Source organism: Cnephaeus nilssonii (assembly GCF_951640355.1).
Source record: "Cnephaeus nilssonii genome assembly, chromosome: 19".
In the NCBI taxonomy this organism is placed as follows: Eukaryota; Metazoa; Chordata; class Mammalia; order Chiroptera; family Vespertilionidae; genus Cnephaeus; species Cnephaeus nilssonii.
The window spans coordinates 49,801,680-49,818,368 of record NC_137090.1 but is presented as its reverse complement, the minus strand read 5'-3'; the positions used below and the strand labels follow the sequence as shown (position 1 = coordinate 49,818,368).

The window sequence follows — 16,689 nt, the reverse complement described above, 5'->3', positions numbered from 1 at the left end:
GTCCAAGAGTTCCTGGAACATTGCATGCGGCCCAGAGAGGGACAGCGTTCTTCCTGAGGTCACACAGCAAGTGAACAGCCTTGGCAGCCCCGCCCCAGGGCCTGTTGGTAACCCTGGTCCAGCCCTACCTCTGCTGCTGCCCAGGTGGGGTGGGAAGTCCATGGCGGTGGCCAGCTGTCCAGCTGTCCAGCTGTGGGAGTAGAGTTGGGGTACTAGGCTGGGAATCCCCAAGGCACCAACCTCAGGAGCCTTCCCAGAGCTTGGTGTGGACAAGCAGGTGAGGAACCCTGCTCCCTGCCGGGAGGGGGCCGCCCCAGGACTGGTCCTGCATGATGAGCAGGCCCCACCTAAGGCAGGGAGCTGGAAAGGGCTGCTGTGGGCTGGGGTCAGGCCCAGCAATGCACAGCGTCCCTGGGGCTTGGGACCCTGGTTATGGGAGGTGTGGGGACCACATCTGAAAGCAGGCTGCCAGGGCAAGGACGACAAAGCCCATTAAACCCGGCCAAACAGCCCACGCCCCATTTTTGTGCCACAGCCAGTCACCCAGGCACCTGGCCCAGGCTTCCCTCCTGTCCCTCATCCCCTACCGCTTGCCCTGGCTGGAGCTGCTCTGGCTGGGGCTGGGACCCTGAGGACACTGCTCTGGGTGGCTGAGGGCTGGAACCTGCTCCCTGAGACCCTCACTACCCTTCCTCGCCTGTCAAGCCTCCCCTCAGCCCACTGTCCTGAGCATGACTACTTTCTCCCCGTGGTCCCCATCACTAACCCCTCAAGCCTCAAGTCCTGCACTCCTCCCTGGCCCGGGGGGTGGAGGGGGGAAGAGGATCACATTGTCTGAACACAGTAGCCCCAGAGACCAGGTCCCTCCTCCCTGAGCACAGTCCACAGGTGCCCCTGCTGCTCCCAGGTATATGAGCACACACCTGCACCCTCCTCCCCAGGGGCCCATGGACACGCTGCCCTGGGGGTTCTGATGCCTGGGGTCGAGCCTCTGCCACTGGAGACCCAGAACATGACTCTCTCTGGGGGTAACCATCCTTTGTTCGTAGCCCAGCACAAAGGCCCTGGGCTCACAGGGAGCTCTAGCTGTCAGGGCTGAAAGGCCCTGGCCTCCCACTTCTGCAGTTACTGCCCATAGTGACATTCACAGGGAGCTGTTTAAAAACAAACAGCGTGGCTCAGTGGTTGAACCAGAAGGTCACGGTTTGATTCCGGGTCAGGACACATGCTGGCTTGATCCCCAGCTTATCAATGATTCTCTCTCATCACTGATGTTTCTATCTCTCTTTCCCTCTCCCTTCTTCTCTGAAATCAATAAAAAAATTTTTTTTTAAATAAAATATAAAACAAAAAACCCAGAGAGCTTGCATGTAGTCTTCCCTGTTCCCCCAGTGGTACCATCCTGCACAACCACCTACAGCAACATCACAGCAGGGAAGGTGATGTTGGTGCGATGTGCTCGTGTGTATGTGCATGTGTGCAAGCTCATGTGCAGATCTGTGTAACCACTGTCACAATCAAGATGCAGAACTGTTCTGTCACCACCAGGCTCTCCCTCTTTTCAGCCACAGCCCACCCCAGCCCCGGCCCCCGGCAGCCACAGCCCAGCCCAGCCCCGGCCCCCGGCAGCCACAGCCCACCCCAGCCCCGGCCCCCGGCAGCCACAGCCCACCCCAGCCCCGGCCCCCGGCAGCCACAGCCCACCCCAGCCCCGGCCCCCGGCAGCCACAGCCCACCCCAGCCCCGGCCCCCGGCAGCCACAGCCCAGCCCAGCCCCGGCCCCCGGCAGCCACAGCCCACCCCAGCCCCGGCCCCCGGCAGCCACAGCCCACCCCAGCCCCGGCCCCCGGCAGCCACAGCCCACCCCAGCCCCGGCCCCCGGCAGCCACAGCCCAGCCCAGCCCCGGCCCCCGGCAGCCACTGACCTGTCTCCGCTCTGGGAGTGGTTGGTAGCTTGCTCCTTCTGTGGCTGACTGGTACTCCATGGAGTGGATGGACCAGTGACTTAACCATTTCATCTGTTGAAGGACATTTGGGTTTCCAGTTTGGGGCCATTATGAATAAAGCTGCTTTGAACATTCACACACATAGTAACTTATGTATATTTTACATTCCCCCAACAATGTATGAGTGATTCAACTTCATGGCCTTGCGACATGTTATGTTGCCACAATCATTTGATTTTAGCCCTTCCGATAGACGTGTAACAGTCTCTTACTGTGGTGTTAACGTGCATTTCCTTAATGACTCATGACATTGAACACATGTTCATGCGCTTATTTGTCATCTGTATGTATTCTTCAGTGACATGTTTGTTCATGTGTTTTACCCATTTCCTAATTGGAAAGTCTGGTTTCACTGCTGAGTTGAGAGCGATTTATAGTCTCCATACCAGGCCTTTGCCGGGTGTGTGGTCTGCAGCTCTCCCCCTTTATGTATATGACACAGTTGACTCGAACAATGTGGGGGTTAGGGACACTGAATCCCCCCCCCCCGGGGGGTCAAAAATCTGTGTATAAATTTTGATTCCTCCAAAATTTAACTACTAATAGCCTACTGTTGACCAGAGCCTTACTGATAACAAATAATCAATGAATACATATGTTGTGTGTTATGTGGATTATATGCATTATTCTTTAAATTTTTTTATTGATTTTTAGAAAGAGAGGAAGGGAGAGGGATACAGAGATAGAAACATCAATGAGACAGGAACATCATCAATCGGCTGCCTCCTGCACGCCCCACACTAGGGATCAAGCCACAACCCAGGCACATGCCCTGAAGAAGAATCAAACCAGAGACCTCTTGGTTCCTGGATTGACGTTCAACTGCTGAGCCACACCGGCCAGGCATGTGTTATCCTATCTAATAAAAGAGCAAATTGACCTTCACTCCAACACACAAGATGGCCGCCCCCATGTGAAAACAAGATGGCCACCACAAGATGGCCAGAAGGGGAGGGCAGTTGCGGGGGGGGGGGGGGGGGGACCAGGCCTGCAGGGGAGGACAGTTGGGGGCGACCAGGCCGGCAGGGGAGGGCAGTTGGGGACAACCAGGCCTGGAAGGGAGGACAGTTAGGGGTGACCAGGCTGGCAAGGGAGGGCAGTTAGGGGCAATCGGGCGGGCAGGGGAGCAGTTAGGTGTCAATAAGCCTGGCAGGGGAGTGATTAGGGGGTGGTCAGGCTGGCAGGCAAAAGTGGTTAGGGGCAATCAGGCAGGCAGGCAGGCGAGCAGTTGGAAGGCAGCAGTCTGGATTGTGAGAGGGATGTCCCAGAATGGAGAGGGTGCAGGCTGGGCTGAGGGACACCCCCCTCCCCCACCCCGTGCACGAATTTCGTGCACCAGGCCTCTAGTTCTTAAATAAGTAAGCTAGAGAAAAGAAAATGTTATTAAGAACATCATAAGGAAGAGAAAAAGACATTTAAAGTCTTTATTTAAAAAATCCATCTATAATTTCAAATCCATGTTCAAATCCATATTGGCCAAGGGTCAACTGTATAATATTATTAACTGTAATCACTATGGTGTACATTAGACCCCTAGAACTCATTCATTTTATAACTGGAAGTCCATTTCCCCTGACTCCCTACCCCTGGTAACCACATTCTGATCTCTGTTTCTACGAATTTGGCATTTTTAAATTCTGAATATAAGTGATATCATACAGTATTTGTCTTCCTCCGACTTATTTCACTTAGCACAACACCTTCTAGGTCCATCCTTGTTGTTGCAAATGGCAGGATGTCTGTCTGTCTTTCTCATGGCTGAATAATACTCTGTTATATATACACATGTATATGTAAATGATATGTATGTATATATTATATGTGTAATCTTTACCCATTTATCTGTTGGTGGGCAGTTAGGTTGTCTCCATATCTTGGCTACTGTGAATAGTGAACATGGGAATGCAGGCATCTCTTAGAGGGAGTGACTTCATTTCCTGAAGATGTATAAACCCGCCCTGGCTGGTGTGGCTCAGTGGGTAGAGCCTCAGCCTGCAGACTGAAGGGTCCCGGGTTTAATTCCAGTGAAGGGCACATGCCCGGGTTGCGGACTCGATCCCCAGTGGGGGGCATGCAGGAGGCAGCCAATCAGTGATTCTCTCTCATCACTGATGTTTCCATCTCTCCCTCTCCCTTCCTCTCTGAAATAAATAAAAATACATTTTTAAAAAGATGTATAAACTAGAAGTGGGATTGCTGGATTATATGACAGTCCCATTTATAACCTTCTTAGGAACCGCCCTGTTTTTCGTACTGGCTGCACCAATTTGCATTCTCACCAGCAGTGCACATGGGTCCCCTTTGCCCACGTCCTCGCCAACGCACATTATCTCTTGTCTTTTTGTTGACAACTGTTCTAAGAGGTACAGGTGGTAGCTGATTGTGGTTCTGTTTTGCATTTCCCGATGATGAGGGAATTGAGCACTTTTTCATGCACCTGTTGGCCATTTGTAATTTTCCTTTGGAAAAATGTCTACTCAGTTCCTCTGCTCATTTTTAAATCAGATTTTTTGTGGTTTGTTCCTGTTTGTTTGTTTGTTGCTGTTGAGTTATTTGAGTTCTTTATGTAATTTTGGATATTAACCCTTTATCAGATATATGGTTGCAAATGTTTTTCCCAATGCATAGGTTGCCATTTCATTTTGTTGATGGTTTCCTTTGCTGTGCAGAAGTAGTCCCATTTGTTGTTTACTTTTTTCCTTTGCTTTTGGTGTCAAATAAAAAAATATATATATATTGCCAAAACTGATGTAAAGGAGCTTAACCCCATGTTTTCTTGTCGGAGTTTTATGGTTTCAGGCCTTACGTTCAAATCTTTCATCTATTTTGAGTTGGTGGATGTTGCATATGGTGTAAGAGATGGCTCTAGTTTCATTCTTTTGCATGTGTCGATGCAGTTTCCCAACACCGTTTACTGAAGAGACTGTCCTTTCCCCTGTACGGTGTATTCCTGGTTTCTCTGGTGTGAAGCGATAGAGTATGCATGCCTGGGTTCACTTCTGGGCTCTCTGTGCTATTCCATTTATCTGTGTATCTGCTTCTGTGCCAACACTGTACTGTTCTGATTGCTATAGCTTCGTAACACAGTTGTTTTGTTTTGTTTTTGTTATTCCTCACCTGAGGATATTTTTACCATTGATTTTTAGAGAGAGTGGAAGTGGGGGGGGAGTTAGAGAAACATTGATGTGAGAGAGACACATTGATTGACTGCCTCCGGCATGTACCCCTTCCAGGGCCAGCGATCAAACCTGCAACCCAGGTATGTGCCCTTGACTGGGAATTGAACCCGCAACCCTTCCATGCACTGGCTGACGCTGTAACCACTTGGAACACTGGCCAGGACTGTAATACAGTGTGAAATCAGGAAATGTGATGCCTCCATTTTTGCTTATCTTTCGTAAGATCACTTTGGCTATTTGGAGTATTTTGTGGTCTGATACAAACATTTAAAAATTGTTTTTTCTATTTTTGTGAAAAATACCACTGGAGTTTTGATCGGGATTGCATGGAGTCTTAGATTGCTTTAGGCTGTATTACATTTTAACATGCATTCTCCTCGCCCCTGCGCACAGTGAAGTTCCCATGTATCTGTGTCTTCCGGGTTTCTCTCAGCAGTGGCTTGTAAGTGTTCAGTGCACAGATGTTTCATTCCTTGCTTAAATGTGTTCCTTGGTATTTTGCTCTTTTTATAATTATAAATGGGATTGCTTTCTGAATTTCTCTGGTAGTTCGTTGTTAGTGTAGAGACACACAGGGGTTTTTGTACATTGATTTTGTATTCGGAAACTTGACTAAAGTCATTTCTGTAGCTTTTCTTTCGTCCTTTCCACAGGCGTCTTACGCAGAGCAAAGGCGTTGGGTTTTGATGAGTCTAACTCGCCACTTTCCTCCTATGGCTCATGCTTTTCACGTCAAGTCAAATGCTTCCCCTTGCCCTAGGTCGCAACGAGTTTCCTACCTTTTTTCTCCTAAACGTTGGATAGTTTTACATTGAAACCTTTGCTCTATTTGAGTTAGTTTTTGTGTAAGGGGTGAAGTTTAGGTTGAAGTTGAGTTTGCGGCCATGGATGTCCCCAGGAAGGCTTTGCAGAGGAGAAAGCCCCAGAGAGCGATCTCACCCAGGGCCACAGAGGAGGGATCGGAGAGCCGGACGCAAGCCCGCTGGCGTTGCCCTCTGCTCCCAACTGCGACGCCACGTCTGGACGGCTCCCAGGGAGGAGCAGGCCTGGCGGGGAGGGGGCTAGATGAGCCCTCGGGGTGGTATTCCCAGTGGCCAGCTTGTTCAGGGGTCATTCCAACACCAGCAGAGCCTGCCACGCATTTGCTGTGCTGGGCACTGCTGGGCCCCAGGCTTCCCGGGCCGGGCCATGGGGACGCAGGACAGACTGGCCACAGAGTTATTGGTGTCATGGAGGGTGTTGCCCTGAGATGCAGGAGCCCAGACACCCACAGAGTTGAGGGGAGTGAGTATGTGCTCCTGGTTCAGGAAGGAGGGAAGGGTGTTCCGGGGAGAGGGGACAGCAAGCACAGAGGCTTGGAGTGTGGGTGAACCCGGGGGGGTGAGGGCAGCCGCGTGGGCAGGGGCTGTGAGCGGCACCGTTGGGGCGTGGCTGACCCCTGCGGGATGGGGAGGCACAGGGAGCATGAGCAAGGAGGAGGGGGCAGCGGTGGGGTTGGAAGTCCCCCGCTGCTCACAGGGCCGTGCTGCGACGAGGTGGTGCGGCTCCCTGGTCACTCAGCCCAGTGCTGCCCTTGGCATTGGCTGCCGGGAGGGAGGACTTGGGGGAAGGAGAGGAGCACCTCCGGGCTTCTGTGTGGGCCCGGGGCTGGGCGCGGAGGCTGGTGCCAGTGTGGAGGCCCGGGGCTGGGCGCGGAGGCTGGTGCCAGTGTGGAGGCCCGGGGCTGGGCGCGGAGGCTGGTGCCAGTGTGGAGGCCCGGGGCTGGGCGCGGAGGCTGGTGCCAGTGTGGAGGCCCGGGGCTGGGCGCGGAGGCTGGTGCCAGTGTGGAGGCCCGGGGCTGGGCGCGGAGGCTGGTGCCAGTGTGGAGGCCCGGGCGGCTCCTCCGTCCACGGCAGCGGGCGCTCCGGCGCACCCACGGGCCTGCCCGTGCCCTGGCCCTCCCTGTTGGGGACGGTGCACCCCTGAGTTGGCACATTCAGGGACTTTGTTGAAGTGGCGACACCGTTGCCGCCGTCAGAAAGGAGGGGTGTTCTTTCCTGAAGCTCAGCACAAACACTAGCGAGGTGAACTGAGCCAGCCGGGCGGGCGGTGCCGTGCCAGCAGCCTGCAGCCGCTGCATAAGCTCAGCAGAACCTCCTGACTCAGGCTTTCTGAGCCATTATGTGGCTGTGACTCCTCACCTGTCCCTCCAGCCAGGCCAAGCCCAGGACTTGTCAGGAGGGCCCTCCCTCCGGGCCCTGAGCTCTGTCCTTGGTCTGATTGTGTGTCCCAGGCAAGCCCCTTTCAGTGCGAGTTCTCTCATCGGCACAACTGGTGGGGTGGAGGTGGGAGGGTAGGGAAGCCGGATCAAACAGTGCCTGAACTCCTCCAGGGATCTTTCTGGGATCCTTTCTCTCTTTCTTTTCTCCTGTGCCTTTCCTCCTTCCTCACTCGCTTATTCACTCATTCATTCACAAATGTTCAGACGTCTCTCCTGGGCCCAGCCCTGAGCCTGGGACTGGGAAATGACTCAGACCCATTGTGCACCCCAGTCTGGTAGGGAAGGTAAAAATGCAAGCAGACAATTGTGGTCCAACCCTTGGCCTAGGAGCCCTTAGGAGGAAGCTACTCTGCCCCGGGGAGAGTGGGAGGGAGGCGGGAAGCCTCGGAGGACGGGCTGTGTGCAATGGGCCGTGAAGCAGGAGGTAAACAAGGGCAGGGATGGAGCACCCGAGGAGGAGGCGTCAGCACAGGCGTGGAGGAGCCGAAATGCTGGGTGTGTATGAAAACACAAACAGGTCAGGGAGGGCTGGGACCGAGGCTCGAATGCTGCGCAAAGGACTTTCCCCAGGAAGCCGCGGGCGGGCGCGGCGCTGGGGTGGGGAGGCATCCTGAGAAGTAAGTGGTGTGAGCAGAGCTGTGATTCTGAAAGGATGGAGAGAACGGGAGGGAGGCAGCGAGGAGCTGGTGGTGGGGAGCAGGCGAGATGGCAGAAGAAGCCACGGGGTTGGGGCTGGGTGGGGGGGGGAGGGCAGGGGGAGGCAGGACCATCACTGGGGCAAGGAGGCGGAGGAACAAATCTGATGAGACACGGAGTGGTAGGGGCCTGGGAGATGACAGGGCGCCGGTGTCCTGGAACCTGGGGCCCCGGAGGCTGGACAAGGCTGGGGTGTAGGGCAGTGGGGGGCCGAGTGCCTCCGCCCTCTGCCTGAGAGGAGGGGCGCTGAGGCCACGCCCAGCCCCTGCGGTGGGCACCCGAGGAGGGACTCTTCAGAAGGGACACGTGGAGGGGCAGTGCTTACCGCCGAGGGCCGAGGGCCGAGTCTGCGTGGAAACATCGAGCTGCTCTTGGGGACTTGACCGCCGGCTCCCCACCGCAGAGGCCGTGGCCCCGCAGCTCCCCCCGCCCTCTGGTCACCTTGTGGCTTCTGTTCTAAGCTTTCCTGTCATCGCCTCCTCTGCCCCGCACTCCGTGGCCTCTGCCGGAACCCCAGGGGAGCGGAGCCAAGGCGTTTTAAAGTGTTTTCACCTGGCCGGCGTGGCTCCGCGGTCGGTCATCGACTCACTGGTTCGATTCCTGGTCAGGGCACGTGCCCGGGTCCCGGCAGAGCCAGCAGTGGGCTTGGGGCAGACAGAGCCAGTGGGGGCGGCAGGAGACACCGATTGATGGTGTTTCTCTCTCTCTATCCCTCTCCCTTCCTCTCTCTCTAACAAAATCAATGAAGACATATTTTTAAAAAGTATTTCCTGCAGGAACAAGTGAGCACTTGTCACCTATCCTGTGCTTGTGAGGCTGCAGAGATGGACCCCAGCTGCTGTGGGCGGGGAGGAGCAGCCCCCCTCCCCTGCCCCGGGAGCCGCATCAGAGCCAGAGCCAGGCTCCCAGGCTTCCCACAGGGCCCGGCAGTGCTGAGGTTCCTGCCCCAGGAACTGCCACCAGGCGGTTCTGGTCCGCGGATTGCTAGGGAGGCCCGGACTTAGGGTTTGGTCCAGGTCTGGGCTGAGGCTGAGACATTCACTGAGCCTCCATTCACTCACGGGGGAGCTGTGTGCCTGTCCCGGTGCTGAGGGGGCGGCCACAGCAGGTCCAGGTCCCCGGCGTCACCAGACGCCCCACCATGGGAAGAGGCGAGACACAAACATGCCCCAGTCACCAGGGAGGAAAGAGACATGGGAGAGGAGATGGGCAGGAGAGCAGAGAGGGTTATTTCAGGTGCAGGCGCCCATCCTCTGGGAAGGCCCAGGAGAGCCACTTCAGGCCGAGGGCCCAAGAGGCCACAGCTGAGAGGGAGGCTGGTGGAGAAAGGGCAGGAAGGCAACTCCGGGCATCTCTCACACAGATGACGTGGCCTGCGTGTTGCCGTCCGAGTGCCTGCGGGCCTGCGGGGCCGAGATTGGCTGCTCCAACATCGCCTACCCCAAGCTGGTCATGGAACTGATGCCCATCGGTGAGGTTCTGGTGGGTCCGGGGGGCGGGCAATGAGGGCGCTGTGGGGGCCATTCTGGATCCAATGTGATGGTGTGTGGCATCCAGGTAGGATGCTCTGCTCATCGGGGAAGAGAGGAACGTAATAGAAAACACTCACATGCCATGTGGGTAACTTGCGTCTTCATCTCAGGGAGCGGACATGCCATTATTATCGTCCCCGTTTTAGAGATGGGGAAACTGAGCCCCAGAGAGGTTTCGTGACTTGGCCAAGGTCACGTGGCAGGTGAGCTGCAAAGCTGGGTCTGAACCTGGATAATCTGCCTCCAGAGCTGGTCCTGTCCCTTGAGAAATGGGGCCACGTTCCCTCCAGGCCCCTGGGTGCCGCACGCTTTTGCAAACTGCTCTCTCCTTACGGCTGAGAGGCAGAGTCATTAGCTGCGTGACAGACGGAAGCGAGGCACGGCTTAGAGGAGTGCTTGCCAAGGCCACAGAGTGGCTGAGACACAAACCCGTCGGCCTGCCCCAAGCCCGCTGCCTGCTCTGCGGGATCATGCGGTCAAGGCCCCGTGAACCTTCACCTCTGCCTCCCCCGGACCCTGTGGGCCAACGGGTAACCCTAGGGGACAGGCTTAGCCCTTTTCCACGTTTCTCGTGGCAGCAGAGGTCCTGCCAGTGGGATCTGGGTGTGGGGTCCCCGTCGCAGGAAGGGTGCAGCAAGGCCACAGCAGGGTGGGGGGCTCCACCTGAGCAAAGAGGAGACCCTCTGCAGCCAGCTCCTCAGACCCTCTAGTCTGCACCTCCCTCCCTCGCCTCCCCCGTGGAGGCGGCCTGGCCTGCCCCGTCCCCGCCTCCTCCAGGGAGCCCAGGCCCAGGGAGGTTAGTGCTCAGAGCGGGATCAGATCCTGGCTCCGCCGGGTTGGCTGCGATATTTGGGGCGTGTCACGTCCCCGCTCCGAGCTTCTGTGTCCTGGTTTGTGAATTGGAGATAATGACACCTACCCACCCTTAGTGCTGCTGCTGGGATTAAACCGTAACTCGGGGGCTGCCAGGTGCCAGTGCTGGCTGCGTGGGGTTCCCCGCCCGGCCTCGCCTTCTCCTGTTCTGGGGCTTCTGTGATTGGGCCACACCCCTCTCTAGGCCTGGATCTCCCGGTCAGAAAAATGGGTGGAGAGTAAGCCCTGAGTTCATCCACCTCTCGGAGCAAGAAAAGGAGGGCGGAGAAATGTTTTTGGGAAAACACTGAACTCACTTTCCTTCCGGCCCCATCCAGTCAGACTGACACAGGAACAGCAAAGACCATGATGCCTGGGAGTCACACCTCTGCTCAGAGGCAGAACCTGGGCCAGGCAGCACGGGGCACCCTTACGGCCGAGCCTCGGATTACCCTAGGGCGGGGTGGGGGCAGACGGGGGGGGAGGGGTCTGTGGGAGTGGTGGTGTGTGTCGGGGGGATGGGGGGTGGGGGGGGGAGGGCTTAGGTGCTTGAAGGAAAAGCATAAAAGCCTTGGAGACAGACGTGCACCAAGACCCAGCAAGCAGGTGGCCCCCTCAGCCCCTCTGCAGCCCGGGGCTCCTGGAAGGCTTTGCACACAGTGCCCGGCCCACCTCCAGGGGCCCTCGCTCATTTCAGCCGATCAGCAGGTGGGGTTTTCTGTTCCCCTTGGGAACCACATCTCTTCCACGGAGCCACCAAGGACTGCCCTGGGCCTGCCGGGCCTGCCACACGTAGGAGGCCAGGGCTGAGCCCCTGCCCTGCCCACCCAGACCTCCCTCCCTCCCCGCCCCCGCCCCCACCCCCAGTTTTGCGTCTGGCCTGCGGTGGGACCCGGGCTCCTGTCTCCCCTCTGAACTTTCACTGTCCGTCTGTCAAGTGGGTTACTCGGCCTCCGTCACAGGAAGTCGCGGTGGCCTTTGCCGGCTGCGCGCTCTGCAGACACAGGGGCCGCTGACTGACAGAGGAGCCGGCGGAGGGGACTGGCTTTGCGCATTCAGTCCTCGCGTTTGTCCGCCTCCAGCCTCCTCCCGGGGCTTCTCCCGCCACCTCCCGCTGGCAGGGCCGGAGGGCCTCACCGGGGCCACGGCGGGAGGGCTCCGGCGGGAGGCAGGCCGGCCAGCAGCGTCTCTGACCGCAGGTCTGCGGGGCCTGATGATCGCCGTGATGATGGCCGCGCTCATGTCGTCGCTGACCTCCATCTTTAACAGCAGCAGCACGCTCTTCACCATGGACATCTGGAGGCGGCTGCGGCCGCGGGCCGGCGAGCGGGAGCTGCTGCTGGTGGGACGGTGGGTGCGGCGGCGGGTGCTGGCAGCGGGCGGGCGGAGAAGTGGGCTCCCCAGCCACACGCCCAGCCCGTGAGGCCCGCCAGAGTGGGCTTTGAGGGATGAATAGGAGTTTGTCCGTGGGAAAAAGGAGGCTGCCAGGAAGGAGAGAGGAGGCCAGGAAGTCCTGTCCATCCCGCCTCCCACTGTCTCCTGCCCCTTCACAGTCCCCGCCTCCTCCTGGGACATCTCTGAGGGGCGCCCTCCCCCAGCCGGCCCAGAGGTCCTTCTGTCGTCCCCAAATCTGAGCCCCTAGCCTGCTGCTGACCCCCTGCTCCAAAGAGAGCCCCAGCCGGGCTCGGAATGGCCACGCTCAGGCCGCACTGCCCCTCGGCCCGTGCCCGGCCCACTGCACTCCGCCCGTTTTCTCCAAGCCCTGCGGTCCCATTGCCTCAGCGCCTCACCCAAGAGTCCCCTCCGCAGCCCTCCCTGAGACACTGACCCGGAATGAGCCCCTCTGCCCTCCACGCCTCCCACAGGGTCCGGCCAGGCTCTGTCACAGCCGCCTGTCACGCCCAGGCCGGAGGCGGGCAGGGCCGCTCCCGGGGAAGTCAGCAGTGCATGAGCACGTGGCCTCCAAGTGTGCGTGTCCGACTGTTTCGCCCTCTCCAGGCCCCCTCCTCTCCCACTGAGCCACACGGTGAGGGGCCCAGCCTTCCGGTGCTTAGCGTGGCCGGCCCTGCACCCTCTGCCCGTGGCGCCCATCGGCAGGGTGGGGTCCCCAGGGCTGCAGGCAGCGGTCCCGGCGATGAAGGGCCCTGCTGGGACACGCCGGCAGCAGGCAGGCATGAGCTCATCTGCGGGCGCAGAGCCTCCCAACAAGGAGCCTCGCCCTCCTGCCTCCAGATGCGCCCGTCAGCGCTCCTGCCCTCCCCCCTCCCCTCGGCCGCTTCCCTGCCCTCCGCGGGCCCAGGCTGTCGGGGCAGGTTGCGCCCTCTCTGGTGTCAGCTCTCCCAGCGGCCAGTTTGGTGGCGTGGAAAGGGCCCAGGGCCAGGGCTCAGCTCTGCCCACACCGCCAGCCTCCTCGTGCCCCAAGCAACACCGTTCAAGCTGTGCCCTACCACGCGGGGTCTGGGATCTGCGGCCCTCCATCCAGGAGGAAGTGGGAGGCCCGCACTCCTCCCAGAAGCCTGGGGAGGAGGCCACGTGGCGGGGCGGCAGGGGCATGCTGGTGGCCCCGTCTCAGCCAGCGGGGTGGCGGCCAGAGGTGGTGTCACAGGCCAGGGGCTGTGACAGCTCTCCCTCCAGGACCCTGACCTTTGCCAGCCCCAGCCCCAGGCCCAGGCCCACTCCCCAGCCTTCACTCCTGTGTTCCCCTCCCCTGCTGCCCCTCGTCTTCCCGTCTCTGTTATTTGCAAACAGTGCCCAGGCCTCCCTTGCACCCTGCCTGGATCTGGGCAGTCTAGGGATCCTGGGAAATCCAGAGCCCCCCACCCCCCCGACCTGAGGGGCTCCCCTAAACCACACTGCAGCCCAGGCACACGGAGGGGCAGTCATCCTGTCAGCAGTGTGTGTGTGTGGGGGGGAGCTTCCTGGAGGAGGGAGGCCCTGAGCTGGGCCTTGGAAGATGGGGGGCTGCTGGGGAGGTGAGAAGGGTGTTCCAGGCAGAAGGAAAGACTCTGGCCTTGGGGTCCCCCTGGCAGCTGGGTGGTGGCTGAATCAGAAGAAACCCTAGCTCTGGCCAGTGTGGCTCAGCTGTTTGAGCGTCATCCTATGCGCCTAAAGCGGGGGTTCAATCCTTCTCCCCCCCTCCCCCCTCCACACTGCTGACAGGATGACTGCCCCTCCGTGCGCCTGGCCTGCAGTGTAGTTTAGGGGAGCCCCTCAGGCCTAGACTGCCCAGATCCAGCCAGGGTACAGGGAGGCCTCGGCACTGTTTGCAAAGAACAGAGACGGGAAGACGAGGGGCAGCAGGGTGCACACCCAGGCTGTGCTCAGTCCCCAGTGTCTGTCTGTCTGTCTCCCTTCCTCTCAATAAAAAACAGTAATAATAATAATAATAATAAGAAGAAGAAGAAGAAGAAGAAGAAGCCCCGGAGGCAGCAAGAAGGCAGGGCCCCTCCAGGCTTGCTGGGCAGGTGTGAGGCTGCTGCTGGGCTTCGGGAGCCTGTGTGTGTGTGTGTGTGTGTGTGTGTGTGTGTGTGTGTGTGTGTGGCTGGGGGGGGGGGTGTCCCTGGAGCCTGCCTGCAACTTGAAGAGGGCAGGGCCTGTGCCTGCCAGGCTGAGGGTTAATTAGCCTTCATCAAGGTGGCACCTCCTTCCTCCCGCCTCCCCCTGAGGCCCAGGAAGGAAAAGGGAGGCAGGCAGGCGGGCGGACCCACCCCAGCTCCCACAGAGCCTCGGTCACGCCTGCTGTGCAGGCTCCAGGAGGTCTCATCCACCCCCCATTAGGGGTGAGGGGCACTCAACTGACACAGGTGAGGGTGCTCAGCCAGGGAGGAGTAGATGGAACACCTCGCCCAACCCCTGTCCCTTCAGCTGAGCTGCACGCCCTACGAGGCTCCGGGCTCCTCTTCCTGGAAGCCCTCCTAGATTGATGCTTCTTCTGGGCTCCCTGAGCCCAGCCCTTAGCACAGGTGACAGGGTGACAGGCTCATCTGCTTTTTTGCTCAATTCTGATCAGGGCAGTGACCAGGGCCCACTTATAGAGTCTGGGTTCCTAGCACAGCGCCCCCGCGATCAGGGGGTGGGGGGCTCCGCGCTCGGGGGGTGGGGGGCTCCTAGCACAGTGCCCCCGCGCTCAGGGGGTGGGGGGCTCTTGTTGAAGAGCTTGTGGAAGGAACAGGTGAAGCGCGGCTGCGTGGAGGGGCCTCTCGTGGAGGGGAGGCGGGCAGGAGCCCAAAGGAGCTGGTGCGGGTGGGGGCGGGGCTCCTCGGCTGGTGCAGGTTTGGGAGATTTGGAGTGGGCAGCAGCGGAGGGGTGGGAGGGAGAGGAAGGGGCTCTGATGAAGCCGCCACCGCAGGCTGGTCATCGTGGTGCTGATCGGCGTGAGCGTGGCCTGGATCCCGGTCCTGCAGGGAGCCAACAGCGGGCAGCTCTTCATCTACATGCAGTCGGTGACCAGCTCCCTGGCCCCCCCGGTGACCGCTGTCTTCGTCCTGGGTGTCTTCTGGCGGCGAGCCAACGAGCAGGTGGGTGCGGAGGAGCGCGGGGTGGGGACAGGCCTGGCCGGCTCCTCGGTCCCCTCTGGGATGGGCTGCCCCTGGCTCGAACCATCCCCTTGGCCTTCGTCCAGCGGCCCCGCTACCCTGCCTCCCCAGGGGGCCTTCTGGGGCCTGATGGTCGGGCTGGCGGTGGGCGCCACGAGGCTGGTCCTGGAGTTCCTGCACCCGGCCCTGCCCTGCGGCGCCGTGGACACGCGGCCTGCCGTCCTGGGCAGCATCCACTACCTGCACTTCGCCGTTGCCCTCTTCGCACTCAGCGGGGCCGTGGTGGTGGCCGGCAGCCTGCTGACGCCCCCACCCCCAGGGGCGCAGGTAAGCCTGCTTGACCCCAGGCTCTGACCCTTACCAACTTCTGACTCAGATCCCAATTTTCTGACGCAAGAATTTTCTAGCTCTTGACCTAGCCCTGGGCCCTGGCCCTTTTTGCACTCAGCTGCCCCCTTTCATCACTGACCCCTGATCCTGTTTGGGTCCACCTCCCAGCCCCCCACACCCTCCCGTCCTGCCACCCTATCCCTCCCATTCCCTGCAGATCGAGAACCTTACCTGGTGGACTCTAAGGAGGGACCTGCCCCCAGGAGCCAAAACAGGTACGCACGTGACCCTGGGCATCCCTCTCACGCCATCCCTGGGGCTGGGCTTCGGAGCCTCAGGGCCCTGGGGTGGCCCTGAGATACTCAGCGGCCCCTCTCTCCCACCCGTGCCAGGTGGCACCCAGAAGCAAGCTTTCTGGGCCCGGGTCTGTGGCCTCAACGCCATCCTTCTCATGTGCGTCAACATCTTCTTCTATGCCTACTTCGCCTGACGTGGCCCCCCTTTCCCTACTGAGGACACCAGGCCCAAAGAAGGGTGACTCCCCTCGCGGCTGCGTGGCGGATCCGTGCCCCGGGACTGCCCGGCCAGCAAGGCGGGAGCCTAAAGAATTAGGGAGGGAATGGGCGAAAAGAATGGTAGTCGTAACTGGCAAGAAAAGGCGATTTCGGTGTTACTGTGTTACTGTTTTTATTTTGCGTACGTGGGTCCAGGGCAGGAGCAGCGTCGTCGCCAGAGCTCCGGGCCTGGAGGGTGTCAGGCCCCCCTGGGCGGAGGGAGAGCCCCCCACTGTTCCATCTGCTCCCAGTGCCACAGGGCCCCCCTGCTCACTGCCCCCACCCAGCCTGGCCTTCCAGCTGCCTCTGAGTTCCCCTCTCTCCCTGCTCCCAAAGGTGCCCAGACTCCGGGCAGGCGCGGCCTAGTAACCCCCTGCTGGGTGCACGTTCCATTCTCCAACTGGGGCCCCACCCAGACGGCCCCCATGCTGCTGGGCTTCCGAGTCCAGCCCAGGCCCAGCTCCCCCTGGCCCGCAGGTCCTCCCGGCTCCCGGGCCCGGGCAGCACCTGGGCCTGAACTGAGCCTCCTCGGCGGCTGCGTCCAGGGCTCGCCCCTCAGACCTTGTCCATTTTGAGAAGCAGCTGCCTCATTGCCTTCACCGCGGCGCCCTCAGGGCCTGGCCCGCCCGGTGTTGGGGGCCCAGGCGGGGCTCTGGAGAAGCTGGTCTCCACCTGGATCTGTCCAGTGAGCCAGGCCATCAGGTGTGCAGCGCCCTCGCCTCGAAGCCACCTCCCGATAGCCAGA

General features: G+C 59.7%; 1 protein-coding gene across 1 annotated transcript in view; it reads left to right on the top strand.

The window, feature by feature from the left end:
* Positions 1-15,880, top strand: part of SLC5A10 (solute carrier family 5 member 10) — a gene marked incomplete at both ends in the record, with an annotated part of 76,807 nt that extends 60,927 nt beyond the window's left edge. The window contains 6 exons of the mRNA XM_079798342.1: positions 9,505-9,612; positions 11,725-11,875; positions 14,874-15,042; positions 15,172-15,387; positions 15,608-15,665; positions 15,783-15,880. Of these exons, the coding sequence (XP_079654468.1) occupies positions 9,505-9,612; positions 11,725-11,875; positions 14,874-15,042; positions 15,172-15,387; positions 15,608-15,665; positions 15,783-15,880 (800 nt within the window). The remainder of the gene's footprint in view (positions 1-9,504; positions 9,613-11,724; positions 11,876-14,873; positions 15,043-15,171; positions 15,388-15,607; positions 15,666-15,782) is intronic.
* Positions 15,881-16,689: the final 809 nt, after the last annotated feature.